General features: G+C 29.8%; 1 protein-coding gene across 1 annotated transcript in view; it reads right to left on the bottom strand.

Annotated features, from left to right (window-relative positions):
- Nucleotides 1-7,673, bottom strand: part of LOC142320106 (uncharacterized) — an 85,907-nt gene extending 78,234 nt beyond the window's left edge. The window contains exon 1 of the mRNA XM_075357785.1: nucleotides 7,530-7,673. Within this exon, the coding sequence (XP_075213900.1) occupies nucleotides 7,530-7,577 (48 nt within the window). The 5' untranslated portion in view covers nucleotides 7,578-7,673. The remainder of the gene's footprint in view (nucleotides 1-7,529) is intronic.
- Nucleotides 7,674-16,989: the final 9,316 nt, after the last annotated feature.

Raw genomic sequence — 16,989 nt, 5'->3', positions numbered from 1 at the left:
TAAAAACAAAAAGATATGAAAAACATCAGAAGTTATTAGTGAAATAAAATTTTATGAACTTTTAAAAATGTGTATATGTAATTTAATAGGCATTATTTTACATATGTGTATATGAAATAGATTTGGTGAAACATCTAACCCACCGGGTTGGTCTAGTGGTTAACGCGTCTTCCCAAATCAGCTGATTTGGAAGTCGAGAGTTACAGCGTTCAAGTCCTAGTAAAGCCAGCTATTTTTACACGGACTTGAATACTAGATCGTGGATACCGGTGTTCTTTGGTGGGTTGGGTTTCGATTAACCACACATCTCAGGTATGGTCGAACTGAGAATGTACAAGACTACACTTCATTCACACTCATACATATCATCCTCTGAAGTATTATCTAAACGGTAGTTACCGGAGGCTAAACAGGAAAAAGAAAGAAAAGGTGAAACATCTGATTATTTAATATTAATTGAAAATTATCATTTAAATCGTATTTTTGGATTTTCTAGTCTAATTTCTGTTTAATTTTATCTACATTAAAGTTAACTACAGAGTGACTGATAAATAGACCGTCACAAGAACAAAAACTTATATACATGCCCGATCTTTAATAAATGCGAAAAATTCTTATCTTTCAGTTCATTACTCCTCCGATATTGTCGGACAATATTCTCCGACAATATCGTCAGATAAATAGATCAAACAGATCAATAGTCAGAGTTGATCATAATTTCGTTTATTTGTGGCCAATCATTTAATCGCTCTTTGGTTTGATATAATTCTTCTGATCTTAATTTGTGCACACGTTCTCTAGTTTTCAAATTCTCTCTCTCTATATTCATCATCCTCTCTTAAACTTTTTATTTTTTTCTTGGTTTTGTCTCGTCGAGTAAAGTTCTATTGCAGTACTGGTTCGATGCACTTCATCGTTCTATTTAATTAATCATTAACATATAAGCAAAACGATGTTAAAAATTAATTATTTACAGTTAATATATATCAATTGTAATAATGTTAATTGTATAAATAAAGTTCACGTTTGATTTATTAATAATTATTAACATCTGATTGTAAAAAAAAAAAGTTTTCGATGAATTATAATTCAATGAGTTATTAATGAAATAAAATTTTATGTACTTTTCTTTTTTTTTTTTAAATATGTATATGTAATTTAATAGTCGTGCAAGGAAGTCATGTGGTGTTCACATCGGATTTTTGTAAAAACTATTAAGATTTTTAAATTTTATTAACCAAAAATGTTTTTAAAACAAAAACTTTATACTAAATATTATTATTAATATGTAATTCTTACATTAGTAATTATTAATTCTAATAACTTTTTATGTAAAATTTAGCTGTTTTATTTCATTAATTTAGATTTATATAGCGAGGATTTCGTAATGAAAATATCTCTGTTACTTATGTCGTTTTTGTAAAATGTATGTTTACTAATATTAATAATTATAGTCAGATTTAGAAAATTCAGTAGAACGGATTATTGAATAATCGAACATATAAGGATAGCAGCCCAAAACTGTCAAGGATAAAAACAAACATTATTAAAGAAGAGTTCTTTACCGAGGAATGAGCTTTCAAATATTTCCAAGGCGAAGGAAAATGAAACGAAAGTGGGAAAGAAGCCTGAAGCTAAAGTTAAAATTGAAAAAATTCCCATTCAGGTAATTGAGAAAAATAAATTAAAATATTAAAAAATCGAAATGTAGGCCCCGAGCTCGGAAGCTATTAAGTGAGAGGGCGAGCATTTCAGCTGCCCTTTACGCTGTAGCGGGGAGTGCATCAAGTCTCGACTCAGACCCACTGCTGACTGCACTATCTGACCCGATATCATCTAATGCCGGAAATAAGATATCCTTCGTAATTTACTGCGAAGTATCGGAAGGATTCATCTACGAGGCATCAGAATCCTTCGAATTCGACGTCGAAAGGTCTTCAGGAAGACTAAAACAGAAGCAAAAAAGGATGACCTAAGGGTAAACCTAGACAATAAAATTAAAGAACGAGATAATTTTTATGAGCTTTTAGAGAGTTTTTAATGAAAATATGAACGAGTTTTTAATATTTGTATGTCATTGTAGTTGTTTTGATAATTTTGACATTTCGTTCGAAACGGTTTGTCTTCTTTTAATTGGCAAGAGCCCTTTATACCCTTGTTATCTTGTGTTTCTTTGGGGTTTCAATATTCTTTGACAAGTTTATTTTTAGATTATCCATTTCGACAAGATTAATTTTCTGACTATGTCGCTACTGTTTTTATCAGGGAGGGAAAGAAATTTCTTTTTTTTTGTCGTGGTAAGGGTTAATGACCACAGTAGTCAATGCCCTTAACCCTTAAAAAAATAATAAAACAAATTTCCTTATTAAATAAAATAAAAGCTAATAATAATAATAATAATTCCTTACAAAAATTGAATTTATAATAGATATATAACCACAAAATATCCCTTCGTCATAGTTTGTACCCTACCAAAATGCAGCTTTATAGAAAACTGGAAAAAAAATTAAAATTTAGATTTTCCAATGTAATTAAAAATTATTAGTCTCAAAATTTAAGGATTATTAAAGAAATAAGGATTAATAAAAACGAATTAACCATCGGGTTGGGCTAGTGGTAAACTCGTTGTAAATTAGCTGTTTACGAAGTCGAAGTTTTCAGGTTCAGATCCTAATGAAGGTAGTTACTTCTATTCGGATTTGAATACTAGATCGTGGATACCGGTATTCTTTGGTGTTTGGATTTCAATTAACCACACATCTCAGGAATGGTCGACCTGAATTTGTTCAAGATTACACATTTACTGGTACAGTTATATATTGTTAACTCGCTAATTGTTAATGCGATTATAAATAAAAGTATTAGAAAAAACAAAAAATAAATAAGGTTTAAATTTCAAATAGTTTTTTCACTAAGAAGATTTAAATTTTGAAAAGCAAATTCTAGGCTACTAGAATAAAACTAACACAATAAAACAAATATTTAAAATTAAAAATCTTCTACTGAAAAAAAAGATCAATAAAAAATGAATTAAAATGCCGCTGATGTTTAATTTGTCGGCAAATTAAGATATATATATATATATATATATATATATATATATATAATTGGTTTAGGGTGGAGGAATATCTAAATTATCCTAGCTGTCAATTTCAAGCTTTAGATATACAATATTAAAACGATTATTTTTAAAATACGGTATCAGTCGGTTGGAGAATCATATCCTATAGAGCCCCCAAGCAACCACACACACACACATTTACAGGACACATCAATAATTAAATTCTTTCACTAATAATTTGCTTAAATTTAAAGCAGATCTTAAACAGCATACAGTTCCTAATTTTTTGTTTTGTTTAACTTTTCCAAAACTTTCAACTCCTTTAGGGAATACCCTTCTAAATACGTAAGCCGAATATTCTCCAAAATTTGACACATTTCCATATATATATATGTTTTCATTCACCCACAAATTAGATAAGAAGCAGTTCCAACTCTGTTGGCTTCTGCTCGAAATGTGATTTAAATTTAAAAAAAACCAAAGTCTAAAAAATCAAACATTTTATCATGATTAAGACAATTTAAGTAAATTTTATCGCGATGAAAATTTGATAATAAATATAAATAATATTGGTTTATTATATAATCCAGGATTATATATATATATATTAATAATATGTTGTGGATCCTAAAGTTGCTAAATGTGTGTATCAAAAAATACGACAATCTTGGTTTAAAAAATTCTATTTGTATGCACATATATTATGTAAATATATTTTGGCGTATATCTCAGGAACAAATTAACTTATCAAGAAATATTACTTATAATAACTTGTTTTTTATTTACTAAATTCAACTTTAGGAAATTGAATTTATAAAAATGTGGTATTTGAAAAGTTTTAGCTAATTATAACATTTTCAGAAATACCGTTAAAAATAATTACTTTGATTAATTAGTAAAATAAAATTCATAAAACTGCCCCCTCTTTCCCCAATAGATGTAATAGTTTTAAATGTAATTTTTTTCTCACTATCTTCACTTATCGAATTAATTTTTTATACGTAAATAAATATATTTTTCATATATATAAATATAATTTTTTTTTTCTATATACTTGATATTATAAAAAGATTACATTTGAATCTTGAAGTGTTAGGAGTTAGCACCACAAAACTGTTTAAAAAAGTAAATACTATTTTAAATAGGTAGTTTTCAAAATGGCAAATTGTTTAAAAGAACCTGAAAATTCTTCGTTAGTAGTTTAAAAACTTTTCAATAAAATCTTTTATTTCCGCTAGGATTACCATAACTGGTTTGAGTGTTATTATCTGCACATCCTAGCATTGTCACTCGCAATTGACATGTTTCAGACAAAAGTAGTTTTGACAATGGAGGTACTCTAGAATGCGTAGGAATAACACCTAAATCAAATGTTCATAAACGTATTTACTGAATGGATTATAACCATTAAAATTTAAATATGTATAAAGCCGTTGCATTGTAGTTCTCACGTAGGCATAATATTGTTGATCGTAAGTTCTCATGTAAGCATAATATCATTGATCGTATGGATAGAATCCCTAATAATGATAAATATAATATTTATGTGGTCCAAATTTCTACGGTGTTTTATTAGATGATAAGTTGTCTTCGGACGATCAAATTGATTTGGTTTACAACAAAATCAAACACAATTTTTTATTACGTAGTGCTTTATAAAACGCTAAGATTTTCATGAAATGTAGTAGAAATAATGTAGATGGACCGGCTGAAAATAGGATGAGAAAAGACTACGGAGGTGAAGAATTTTGTTATTTGGGAAGTAGAATAACTAAAGATGGAAGAAGCAGGAGCGATATAAAATGCCGAATAGGACAGACGAAACGAGCTTTCACTGAGAAATATAATTTTCTTACATCAAAAATTAATTTAAACGTCAGCAAAACATTTTTGAAAGTATATGTTTGGAGCGTAGCTTTATATGGAAGTGAAACTTTGACGATCGGAGTACCTGAGAAGAAAATAATAGAAGCATTTGAAATGCGGTGTTACAGGAAAATGTTAAAAATTGGATGGGTGGATAAAGTGACAAATAAAAAGGTGTTGCGGCAAGTTGATGAAGAAAGAAGCATTTGAAAAAATACAGTTAAAAGAAGAGTGACTTATAGACATTCTGGAATAGTCGCTTTGATATTGGAGGGACAGTAGATGGGAAATATTGTGCAGGCAGGTAACGTTCGGAATATGTAAAACAGATTGTTGAGGATGTAGGATGTAGGGGGTATACCGAAATGAAACGACTGGTACTAGATAGGGAATTTTAGAGAGCTGCATCAAACCAATCAAATGAATGAAGACAAAAAAATATCGGCTGTATTTTTTAACTACGTTGCCAATTTTCAATAACAAACACTTCCACTTAAAAATTGACATTTTGGTTTGTAGATCAACATCAGGAAATTCAGCTCTGAATTATCGTATGGACTCTACTATATTGTCAAATAAATGGTCCATGCACAACATTTAACTTTTTGTTCATTTGTAAATCCCATTTTAACAATTAAATGTCAACATAGGAAAGTGAAGCAAGGTTATGACTAGCTATTAACTTGTTTTATTTAATTGAACAGCTGTTTAACAATACATCATCTAATTTTAATGACTGGTACTAGATAGGGAATCTTGAGGAGTTGCATCAAACCAGTCAAATGACTGAAGACAAAAAAAAGCTTTTCATTATTGATAAATATTTTTTATGCTTAAATGTATTCCCAATCTAAAGTATAATATAATTTCTTGGAGTTCCCTCAAAAAAGTCAGAACGAGTTTTTAAGATAGAAAAATTGGCTATTAGATCTTTGCTTTCTACCCATAAGTATGAAAAATATTCAACAATATTTAGAAATTGTAACTAACTTTTCATGTGTTTATATTAATAAATGTACAATTTTTATTAAAAAGAATTTTTGCTTATTTTTACTTCCTTGTACGAAGTAAAGGAAGTATTGTGATCGCGAAAAGTTTCGGTTTTCAGATTTCAACGGAAATATCCATTTTGACCATCCTTGAATTCATTTTGAGTAATTTCGGCGTGACGTCTGCACATACTATGTGCAGATCTCGCATAACTCATACTCGCATACTAGCTATCTATACTATCGCATACTTTACTAGCCTACTATCTGTACTATGTATGTATCTCGCATAACTCAAAAACGAATAGCCGTAGGATGTTGAAATTTTGGATTTATGACTGTTGTAACATCTAGTTGTGCACTTCCATTTTGATTGTTATCGACTCAACCAAAAGTGTCCAAAATAGCCAAACAATCCAAAGTCCAAAATCCAAACAATTTGGATTTTGGACTTTTTTTGAACTGCAGCAATAAGCCCTCATTCAGAGCTTTTCAACATATATCAAGTGGTACTTATTTTCATTGGTTCCAGAGTTATAGCCAAATGAAATTTTAATTAATGAAATATTTGGATCTTACAAGGGGAAGGCACATCGATTCGAATCAGACTTCATCTCCTTTTTTTAACATTTTTTTTTTTTTTTAATTCAAATATATTGATTTATTAATAATAATTATTAACCTTTGATTGTAAAACGTTTTACGATAAACAATAATTCAATAATAAAAAAAACAATATGAAAAAATATCAGAAGCTAATTATGAAATAAAATTTTATATACTTTTCATTTTAAAGAAACGTATAAGCGTACAAGGAAGTCATGTGATTTCCACATCAGATTTTTTTATAAAAATAACATATTATACACTTCTCTCAAACCAGACAAATTCTCTGCTTTTCGTGTAACACAACAGACTGCTTCTTAAGCTTAGGAGAAAAACCTTATTATCTTTCATTGTCATTTTTAATAAATTATTGAATCATTTAAAAGATCTTCCTATCAAATTATTTAAAATAAGATTAAAAAGGTTTTCTTTTACAGAAAAAATATTATTATTTTGATGAGTTTAAACAATAATAATAATAATTCATATTCATAAATATGTACTCAAATATTTTTCATTATTCCTTCTTATAATTAATGAATTATTTTTTTATATTTAATATCTTCAGATATTTGAACATGATTTCACGTGTAGCTATTTTAAATAATTAATAAGGGTTTAAATTACATCTTTTATTCTATTTTATAATTAACTGTATATTTTATGATGCTACTCTGATAAAAGTTTTATCAACTTTGGTTTCCCGTAATACAAGACAAATGCTGGGCATTTAACTATTAAATAGCACATCTGTCCATTTCTTACGTGATCTATGTAACGTATTACTATGTACTGAATCAAAATAAAAGTTTTAGCTATTTATTATTTTAAAATTTATTACAATAATAAAAGAATCAAAAACCTTTTTCCTTTAAATATGACTTAGATTTTATACTTACATTATATTTATATTACGAACAAATATAATTATAACATATATATATATGTAGCTTATCAGGAATAAGCTAATAAATAAAAATAAATAAATAAAATATATTTGTACTTACCATTAAGTAATCTTTATTTATAATCAACTTAATTAAATGATTCTTCATTATAATAGTTCGTTATATAACGTTAAAAACAAAACAAATAACAAATTTATTAACACTAAGCGTCGAAGTATTTCACTATATAGTTACGTCGTTGAGTTGTTGCCTCCACCGACCACCTGAGTATAACAAACTGATATAAACTAACTTCACTTTGTGAACGTTTGACTTTGAACACATCTTCGTCTAACAGCATCTACTAAGAACTCCTCCCTCCTAAACATTGATTTTAAGGCGGTTGTGAATATATATATATATATATTGTAATTAAAATAATTTATTATCCTTTCAGCCTTAATTAGTGTAAAGTTAAACTATCTATTTTATATAATTTTGAAATGACAGTTGAAAAATATTTTTAGGTATTATGTATTTCAATTTTATGTATACGTAAAGATTAAAGTTTGTAGTTTTGTTTGTCCTAGCATCGTATAAGAACCATCCGATTGAGTGTTCTCAAATTTGCAGGATAAATTCATGTTTTCCCACGTAAGGTTTTACGCCGTAGACAAGAGGCCCTAGTCCCTTTGAGGTTGAGATTTTGAGATTGTGAATTAAAGATATTCTTAAAAGAAAAAATTAATTAATTAATCCTTTTATTACATTATTATATTTCTTTTACCCTAACAGAAATAAGTAATGATGCATTTTTCGTCGTCAAAAGTGTGTATACTTTGATTACTACTACTATTTCCAAAATCATTAATTTTCAAACGCTCTTTTTCCAAAATAATTACTTTCTCAGTTACTACTATTCTGTCTTTTGTAATGTAGTTTTTTCAGGTTTCTATAGAGCCTGAATACTTTAATTGTTATATATCAGTATTATACTGACAATCATGAGAGTAACGAACACTGCGGGATCCAGGGGGCCAGGCCCCCTGTCTAGTCAACCTACTAAAAAGTAATTTGGCTAGTAAATTACTAAACATTTTCAGCATTTTGGATGTATCAGTATGCATGTTTCTTTTATTCAACAATAAAAAAGGTCATAGTTCGATTCTAGGTGCCCCGCATGATATGATTTGTCTATAATAAATATTTTTCTATATTTTAAAATCTTTAATCATTGTTCTTATTAATAATTTTAGAACAATTCTTTTAAAATTATTAACATCTAAATAAAATTTAAAATAAATTATTGACATTTATAAAATAACTATATATTTTTTTCGTTATCGTAATAAATTTACTTGTCAAGTTAAATCCCCAGAAAAAAAAAATTCAGAGCATTTTCATTGATTTTGAAGTTAGATTCATTCATGAAGAGCTATATATACGATGTATATATATATATATATATATAAAGAAGAGTGGTATTTTCATTCGTCTTTTATACAGATCTACAGTTTTATTCCAATCGTGATGAAATTTTGCATACTACCAACTCCAAATAAGAGGAAAATTATCAACTTTTCATTTAAGAAAAATTACACTCCTACCTATTAACTCATTCAGTTTAGCTCTAACCTACACAAATTTTGTGATTAAGTTTATAAAAATTGGCAAGAAAATATAGTTACTATAGAAATCGATGATTATTGAAAAAATCTGATGTGGATACAATATGATTTCTTTGTACCCCTATTAAATTACATTACACTTTTTTTTTAAGTGAAAAGTACATAAGTACATTTTTCATGTTTTATTTATTATTATTATTGAATTCTAATTTATCGTAAAAAAAATTTACAATTAAAGGTTAATGATTATTAATAAATCAATATATTTAAATTAAAAAAAAATTTTAAAAAAAGGAGATGAATTCTGATTCGAATTGATGTACCTTACCCTTTCAAGATCCAAATATTTTAAAATTTAAATTTAATTTGGCTATAACTCTGGAACCAATGAACATAAGTACCACTTATTATATATCGTTGAAAAGCTCTCAACGAGGGCTTATTAGTGCAGTTAGAAAAATACCAAAATCCAAACATCAGGATTTTGGACACGTTTGTTTCAGTCGATTGCAATCAAAAGGAGAAGTACACAACTAGATCTTACAACAGTTCTAAATTCACAATTTCAACATCCTACGGCTAATAGTTTTTGAGTTATGCGATATACGTACGTACAGACGTCACGCCGAAACTAGTCAAAATGGTTCAGGGGTAGTCAAAACGATTATATCCGTTGAAATCTGAAAATCGAATTTTTCGCGATCAAAGTAATTCGTACAAGGAAGTAAAAATAATTTTCGTATAGTAGCTCAATTAGAAGTGGAAAAATAATAATAATAATAATAATGGGAAAATAATTATTTTGGAAAAAGAGCGTTTGAAAATTTATGATTTTGAAAATTTTTCATTGGAACTTTTGATTCCGTTCCCTTCAAACCTATCGAAACGTCACAGAAGAAAAGAAAGAGTATTGGTCAGACAACTCTTGCAGCCAAAAAAATAAACAGATGTACGTCGAAAACACCTGAACAACGGGAGATAAGCCTACAGTAGGAGCTTATCGTATCTTCTAAATCAAGCTCGAGGGAAACGTAGGAGGAAAGAGAGCTTCGCTTGCACCAAGTCCATGTAAGATCTTCTGCACCAAGGACAAGGGAAAAACGATGGAGGTAAGAGATCTTGCCCAACATAATAGCAGCCACGATTATCATGGGAATTCCGCAGGAGAATACGTATTTATCCTTCGCATTCCGTTGATACCTAGCGACACAAAAAATTAAATTTTATATCTTTCGAGTTCAAACGATTGCAGTTTCCCATCGGACTTGCATTCGCTATGAGTATCAGCAAGGCACAGCGGCAATCATTTTGTGTGGTTTTCATTAACTTAGAAAGTACATGTTTTACGCACGACCAATCAGTGGCGGCTCGCGTATAGGCACTGTGGAACTGCAGCACTCCCTATTTGCACTTGATGTTATCGATACCATTTAATATGAGTCCTTTTTTTATTTAATTCTTTCTTTATATTTATACAATATAAAATACTTAAGCTTAATATCAGTAGCCATCCCCCCAGTTTATAAAAAAGATAAAAAATTCTTTGTATGGAACTTTGCGCTTCATATTTCCAGTGACGTGGTGTTTGTCTGTTGTGCGCATGCGCACATAGGAAGCTGCGTGGGAGAGACAGCACTGTCGCTCCCGCAGTGCCGACCCTGGTGTGCTAGTGGAAGATAGTTTTTTTTACTCCGCGTGTGTATGGAACGTTTCTTGTTCGTTTCCTTTTCTAGTTTAGTCAGTGGAAGGAATATGAAAGCGGTTCAGTTGTTTTTTCAGTAGCGATCACAAGATGGCGGAAAGAAGGGCTATTTGATTCTGCCCAAAAACACGCTGGAAGGGTGAAAGAGAAGGTAATTAGTGAAAACTAGTTATGTATTTGTTTCTGTGTACATAGAAATTTAAATTAAGTGTATTGTATTTAAATTAAGTATAAGTTTATTGAACTATAGTGTTTTTAAGCGGACATTTTATTAAGTTATCTAATAATAATAAAAAATATTAACTGTACTGACATTTTATTATCTATTTGGTTAAACCGAACATACCTTAATCTTGAATATGATATGTAAATATGTACCATATTCTTGAGTGTGATAAAGTGTAGAATTAGATTATTTTCCTGCTTCCAGCTATTCTATTTGATTAATTTTTTTTTTGGTTCTTTTATTTTACAGAAAAATTAAAAAGGGCCCAGAAAAAATTTTCTGAAGCAGCATTCCCACTAATTTTAGCTACGAGCCGCCACTGCGATCGATAAAACTCTTCTTGGTATACTATCTGCCAATCCTCCTACTTCTACTCTTACACACACACACACACACACACACACACACACACACACACACACAAGAATTAAAAATATTTAAATAAAGTCTTATTGTACTCTGCACAAAGTCCCGGCAACCGAGGGCTGTACAAATATATATATATATATTTAATTATTTATTTCATTTTTTTTTTTTGTCTTCAGTCATTTGACTGGTCTGATGCAGCTCTCCAAGATTCCCTATCTAGTGCTAGTCGTTTCATTTCAGTATACCCTCTACATCCTACATCCCCAACAATTTGTTTTACATACTCCAAACGTGGCCTGCCTACACAATTTTTCCCTTCTACCTGTCCTTCCAATATTAAAGCGACTATTCCAGGATGCCTTAGTATGTGGCCTATAAGTCTGTCTCTTCTTTTAACTATATTTTTCCAAATGCTTCTTTCTTCATCTATTTGCCGCAATACCTCTTCATTTGTCACTTTATCCACCCGTCTGATTTTTAACATTCTCCTATAGCACCGCATTTCAAAAGCTTCTAATCTTTTCTTCTCAGATACTCCGATCGTCCAAGTTTTACTTCCATATAAAGCGACACTCCAAACATACACTTTCAAAAATTTTTTCCTGAGATTTAAATTAATTTTTGATGTAAACAAATTATATTTCTTACTGAAGGCTCGTTTAGCTTGTGCTATTCGGCATTTTATATCGCTCCTGCTTCGTCCATCTTTAGTAATTTTACTTCCCAAATAACAAAATTCTTCTACCTCCATAATCTTTTCTCCTCCTATTTTCACATTCAGTGGTCCATCTTTGTTATTTCTACTACGTTTCATTACTTTTGTTTTGTTCTTGTTTATTTTCATGCGATAGTTTTTTCTTAGGACTTCATCTGTGCCGTTCATTGTTTCATCTAAATCCTTTTTACTCTCGGCTAGAATTACTATATCATCAGCAAATCGTAGCATCTTTATCTTTTCACCTTGTACTGTTACTCCGAATCTAAATTGTTCTTTAACATCATTAACTGCTAGTTCCATGTAAAGATTAAAAAGTAACTGCGATAGGGAACATCCTTGTCGGACTCCCTTTCTTATTACGGCTTCTTTCTTATGTTCTTCAATTGTTATTGTTGCTGTTTGGTTCCTGTACATGTTAGCAATTGTTCTTCTATCTCTGTATTTGAACCCTAATTTTTTTTAAATGCTGAATATTTTATTCCAGTCTACGTTATCGAAAGCCTTTTCTAGGTCTATAAACGCCAAGTATGTTGGTTTGTTTTTCTTTAATCTTCCTTCTACTATTAATCTGAGGCCTAAAATTGCTTCCCTTGTCCCTATACTTTTCCTGAAACCAAATTGGTCTTCTCCTAACACTTCTTCCACTCTCCTCTCAATTCTTCTGTATAAAATTCTAGTTAAGATTTTTGATGCATAACTAGTTAAACTAATTGTTCTGTATTCTTCACATTTATCTGCCCCTGCTTTCTTTGGTATTATAACTATAACACTTTTTTTGAAGTCTGATGGAAATTCCCCATTTTCATAAATATTACACACCAGTTTGTATAATCTATCAATCGCTTCCTCACCTGCACTGCGCAGTAATTCTACAGGTATTCCGTCTATTCCAGGAGCCTTTCTGCCATTTAAATCTTTTAATGCTCTCTTAAATTCAGATCTCAGTATTGTTTCTCCCATTTCATCCTCCTCAACTTCCTCTTCTTCCTCTATAACACCATTTTCTAATTCATTTCCTCCGTATAACTCTTCAATATATTCCACCCATCTATCGACTTTACCTTTCGTATTATATATTGGTGTACCATCTTTGTTTAACACATTATTACATTTTAATTTATGTACCCCAAAATTTTCCTTAACTTTCCTGTATGCTCCGTCTATTTTACCAATGTTCATTTCTCTTTCCACTTCTGAACACTTTTCTTTAATCCACTCTTCTTTCACCAGTTTGCACTTCCTGTTTATAGCATTTCTTAATTGCCGATAGTTCCTTTTACTTTCTTCATCACTAGCATTCTTATATTTTCTACGTTCATCCATCAGCTGCAATATATCGTCTGAAACCCAAGGTTTTCTACCAGTTCTCTTTATTCCGCCTAAGTTTGCTTCTGCTGATTTAAGAATTTCCTTTTTAACATTCTCTTATTTCATTATAAGAAGAAATATGCTGGACCCCACACTCTGTGTTCATTAAAGTCGTGCTTGTGAGAATATAATGATAATTAAAAATTCGAGCCTGTTCAATTTATAAAAAGTATTATTGTACTGTAATTTCTTCAGAGCAATAGTTTGTTCAGAACAGGACCCGAAACTTTGAGCGATCTGAAGAATGCGGGCTTCAAAATACTCAGCCACCATCTTAAAAATAGTAGTTATAGCAGCTGGTTACCCGTCCTTCGTACGGGTAAAAGTGTATTTTTCCCGGTTCTTTGCGTTACCCGACAAACACCACTAAGAGGTGACCGTATTTCGTTTCTCATTCTTTTTTTATCTTTTTTAATTTTATGTTTTTTGTCAAGTAAACGAAGGCAGATGTAGGCAGTCGCGTTGTACATAAAGTAACAACGATTATGTTGGTTGAGCCGCCCTGCCGTGCACCGTACCACTATTTAAATAACAGAATTTAAAAAAAAAAAAAAAAAAATTGTTGGCATTTATCACACGATATTTGCAAGCCCAAATCGAGGGAATATCTTGTTTAGTATAGTCGTAAATGGGGATAATTTGCAATCATTGTTCAACATTTTTTTACCTTTCTTCAAACCCTTTGAAGGTCAAATTTTAAAAATCTATAAATTTGATTTTAGATATTTATATGAAGATTTCATACGCCAGAAATCAAGTTTATAACTTTACTTATTACTGAGAAATTAAAAAAAATAATAAAATTAATTGTTACTCCATTTCAATCCTTTATAATCGAAATTTAAAAAAAAATCCTTTCTCAGTGTGCACTTACACCGTGAGAATAACATGTATACAAATTTTTCTATAGTTTTTGTTGGGCGTTGATTATGAATCAACGAGGACATATTATTTTTATTTACTTTCTACATATTTATTAAAATAATCAATGAAAACTATCGATAACAAAATTATAATTAAAACATTTCTATAATTTCTACTTCCCTTCTACATAGTTTTATATGTGTAGATACTTTGCACAATGTATGGATCAATATACTACATGCTAATAGCATCAAATTATGCATGTCAGGGTTTTTGTAGATCTTCACATTTGATACCCCTTCTAATTTTTACATTAAAAAAATCTGGAAGGATGTATGTTGGTCTGTTTTTTGCTTGATATCTTCAGGCTAAATGGACCGATTTGGATAAAATTTTGCTCGATGATTTTTGTATACGAAACATTGATTTCGGTTCTCGTATCTCTAGCTTTCTGATGGTGTTCGGTCTCATTCAAGCCCATCTAAAGGAGGGAGAAGGGCAAAAAACTGTACTTGTGTTTCTTGTAATCTAAATCCTATTTTTTACAAATTAGACGAATCACATTAAATTAGTATGTCTCTTTGGGTATGAATTGGAGCGATTCCATTCATAGGGGGATACAAAGTATTTTTTGTTTTTTCTTTGGCTATTTTCGTTAGTTTGCTTGATATTTTTATGAAACTTTGTACTATGACTTCTAAATTTGGGTTATTGATGCCATACATTTTTGATTAATATTGAGCTAAAATAGTAACCATTTCATCTCAAAATTTTACTTAAAGAATAGAATAACTTTTTAACATAATTCTTTGGTGCAAACTTACATATTCTACTTAACTTTCGTTTTTAGTAAAGTTCTAAAAAGGGTTCTATATATATAGAACGGTGGTTCCGAGTTGGAATCCCAGTCGAGCATGACATTTTCATACGCTATAAATCATTCATATCATCACCAACTGCGGTTGTCCTTCTTGGTGGCTTTTCTTTTAGTTTTGGTGTTTTTTTTTTTTTTTTTTTAATAAAATACAGATGTTTTAGCTCCTAAATATAATTCAAAGAAATTTGTTACTTAATCAGTTGTGATTTTGTTTACATTGGCAACGGCCATACGGGCTCTTTGTGATTGGTCGTTGTGTTTGACAGCGGCCATCTTGCATTGATCTGATTGGTTTTCCTTTGTTTACATTTCCAAATTAAAAATGTACAAATTAAAAATAGATAGATAGATTTATATATCGTGCTAAAAGTTTTCTTTATCGTGTTTTTTTTTTTTTTTAATAAAATACAGATCTTTTAGCTGTTAAATATATTTCAAAGAAATTTGGTCGTTGTGTTTGACAGCGGCCATCTTGCATTGATCTGATTGGTTTTCCTTTGTTTACATTTCCAAATTAAAAATGTACAAATTAAAAATAGATAGATAGATTTATTAAAAATAGATGAAAACAATCTTTGATGTTAGGTTATATATCGTGCTAAAATTTGAGCTCAATCGGTGCAGAACATTTTGAGTTTTTGAAGCCGTACACAAACGAACTTAACATTTTTATATATATATAATTTTTTTTTAATTTCACAAAAAATTGGCAGTTTATTTAACAGCATTTAATAGAATCGATACCTCATGTATAGGAATTACTATTTTAAACTTCATGATTATTTATCTCATTAATCTTTATCAGTTCTACAGATTTTAAGCAGCGTAAACGACAATACACATATAATTTTTATTTTGTATTTTTGGACTCGGGGACCTGAAAACGTTGGTAAATCCCTGTTACCGAGAATCCAATATTTTGATCAATTATAACACATTAACTTGTTCTATAATATTGTATATTATACACTCGGGAAAGTATAAAAGATGGATGAAACAAATATGCAATTTACTGATGTTTAATAATTAATACAACGTAACAGCATGAATGGTATTGTAAGTTTCAATTAAAAAATAACAATTGTACGCTTAATGTTCGCTAAACGTTATGTAAAATTTAGGGAAATAATTCTTAATTGCTGAATATATAATTTCCAACGAAAAGATTAAAAAAATTTTTTTTTAATCTAAATCTAAAAATAAAAACGAGTTTGTTCGATCAAAAGAGAAACAGTCAGTTGTTTGTAGTTTCTGTGCTTGGCTGTGTTTTAGATAAAATACATTTATAATTGTTATGCGGTATACGTGTAATTAATGTACCTATATTTTAGTGAAAAATGTTAATGCAACATCCTTCTGATACTGAAAAATATTATTGAAGAGTAATTCAGTCATTTTGTATATAAGAAAATTTATGTATTTCTCATATTTTTGGGGTACGAAAGTATAATATTTCCACACATACTTTTTATTATGCATATAGCTAATTTAGTGCACTCCGGACAATATATATATATATATATTATATAATCATATGGCTTTAACAGTTCATCAATTGGAGAAATTTTGTAGCAAAATGTGAAGCGCAAAATAATCCCATGGTTGCTATTTACATCTCGCCTAATCAAAGTGTAAATAAAATCACCGAATTCATCCGTGAAAATTTACTCATTTATACAACAGTAGGGTCTGGTTTGTTCAATCGGGATGCATCAATTACCAGTAATTTTCAGAGGGAATTTTAATGTAGGTTCTCAACAGAAATATTGATTTCTTTAAAACCGCGTTAGATTTAAATATGTGGAATGACGTAAATGGGAGTACAACA

Source organism: Lycorma delicatula, chromosome 2 (assembly GCF_047948215.1).
Source record: "Lycorma delicatula isolate Av1 chromosome 2, ASM4794821v1, whole genome shotgun sequence".
Lineage (NCBI taxonomy): Eukaryota > Metazoa > Arthropoda > Insecta > Hemiptera > Fulgoridae > Lycorma > Lycorma delicatula.
This window is presented reverse-complemented; position numbering and strand designations above follow the sequence as displayed.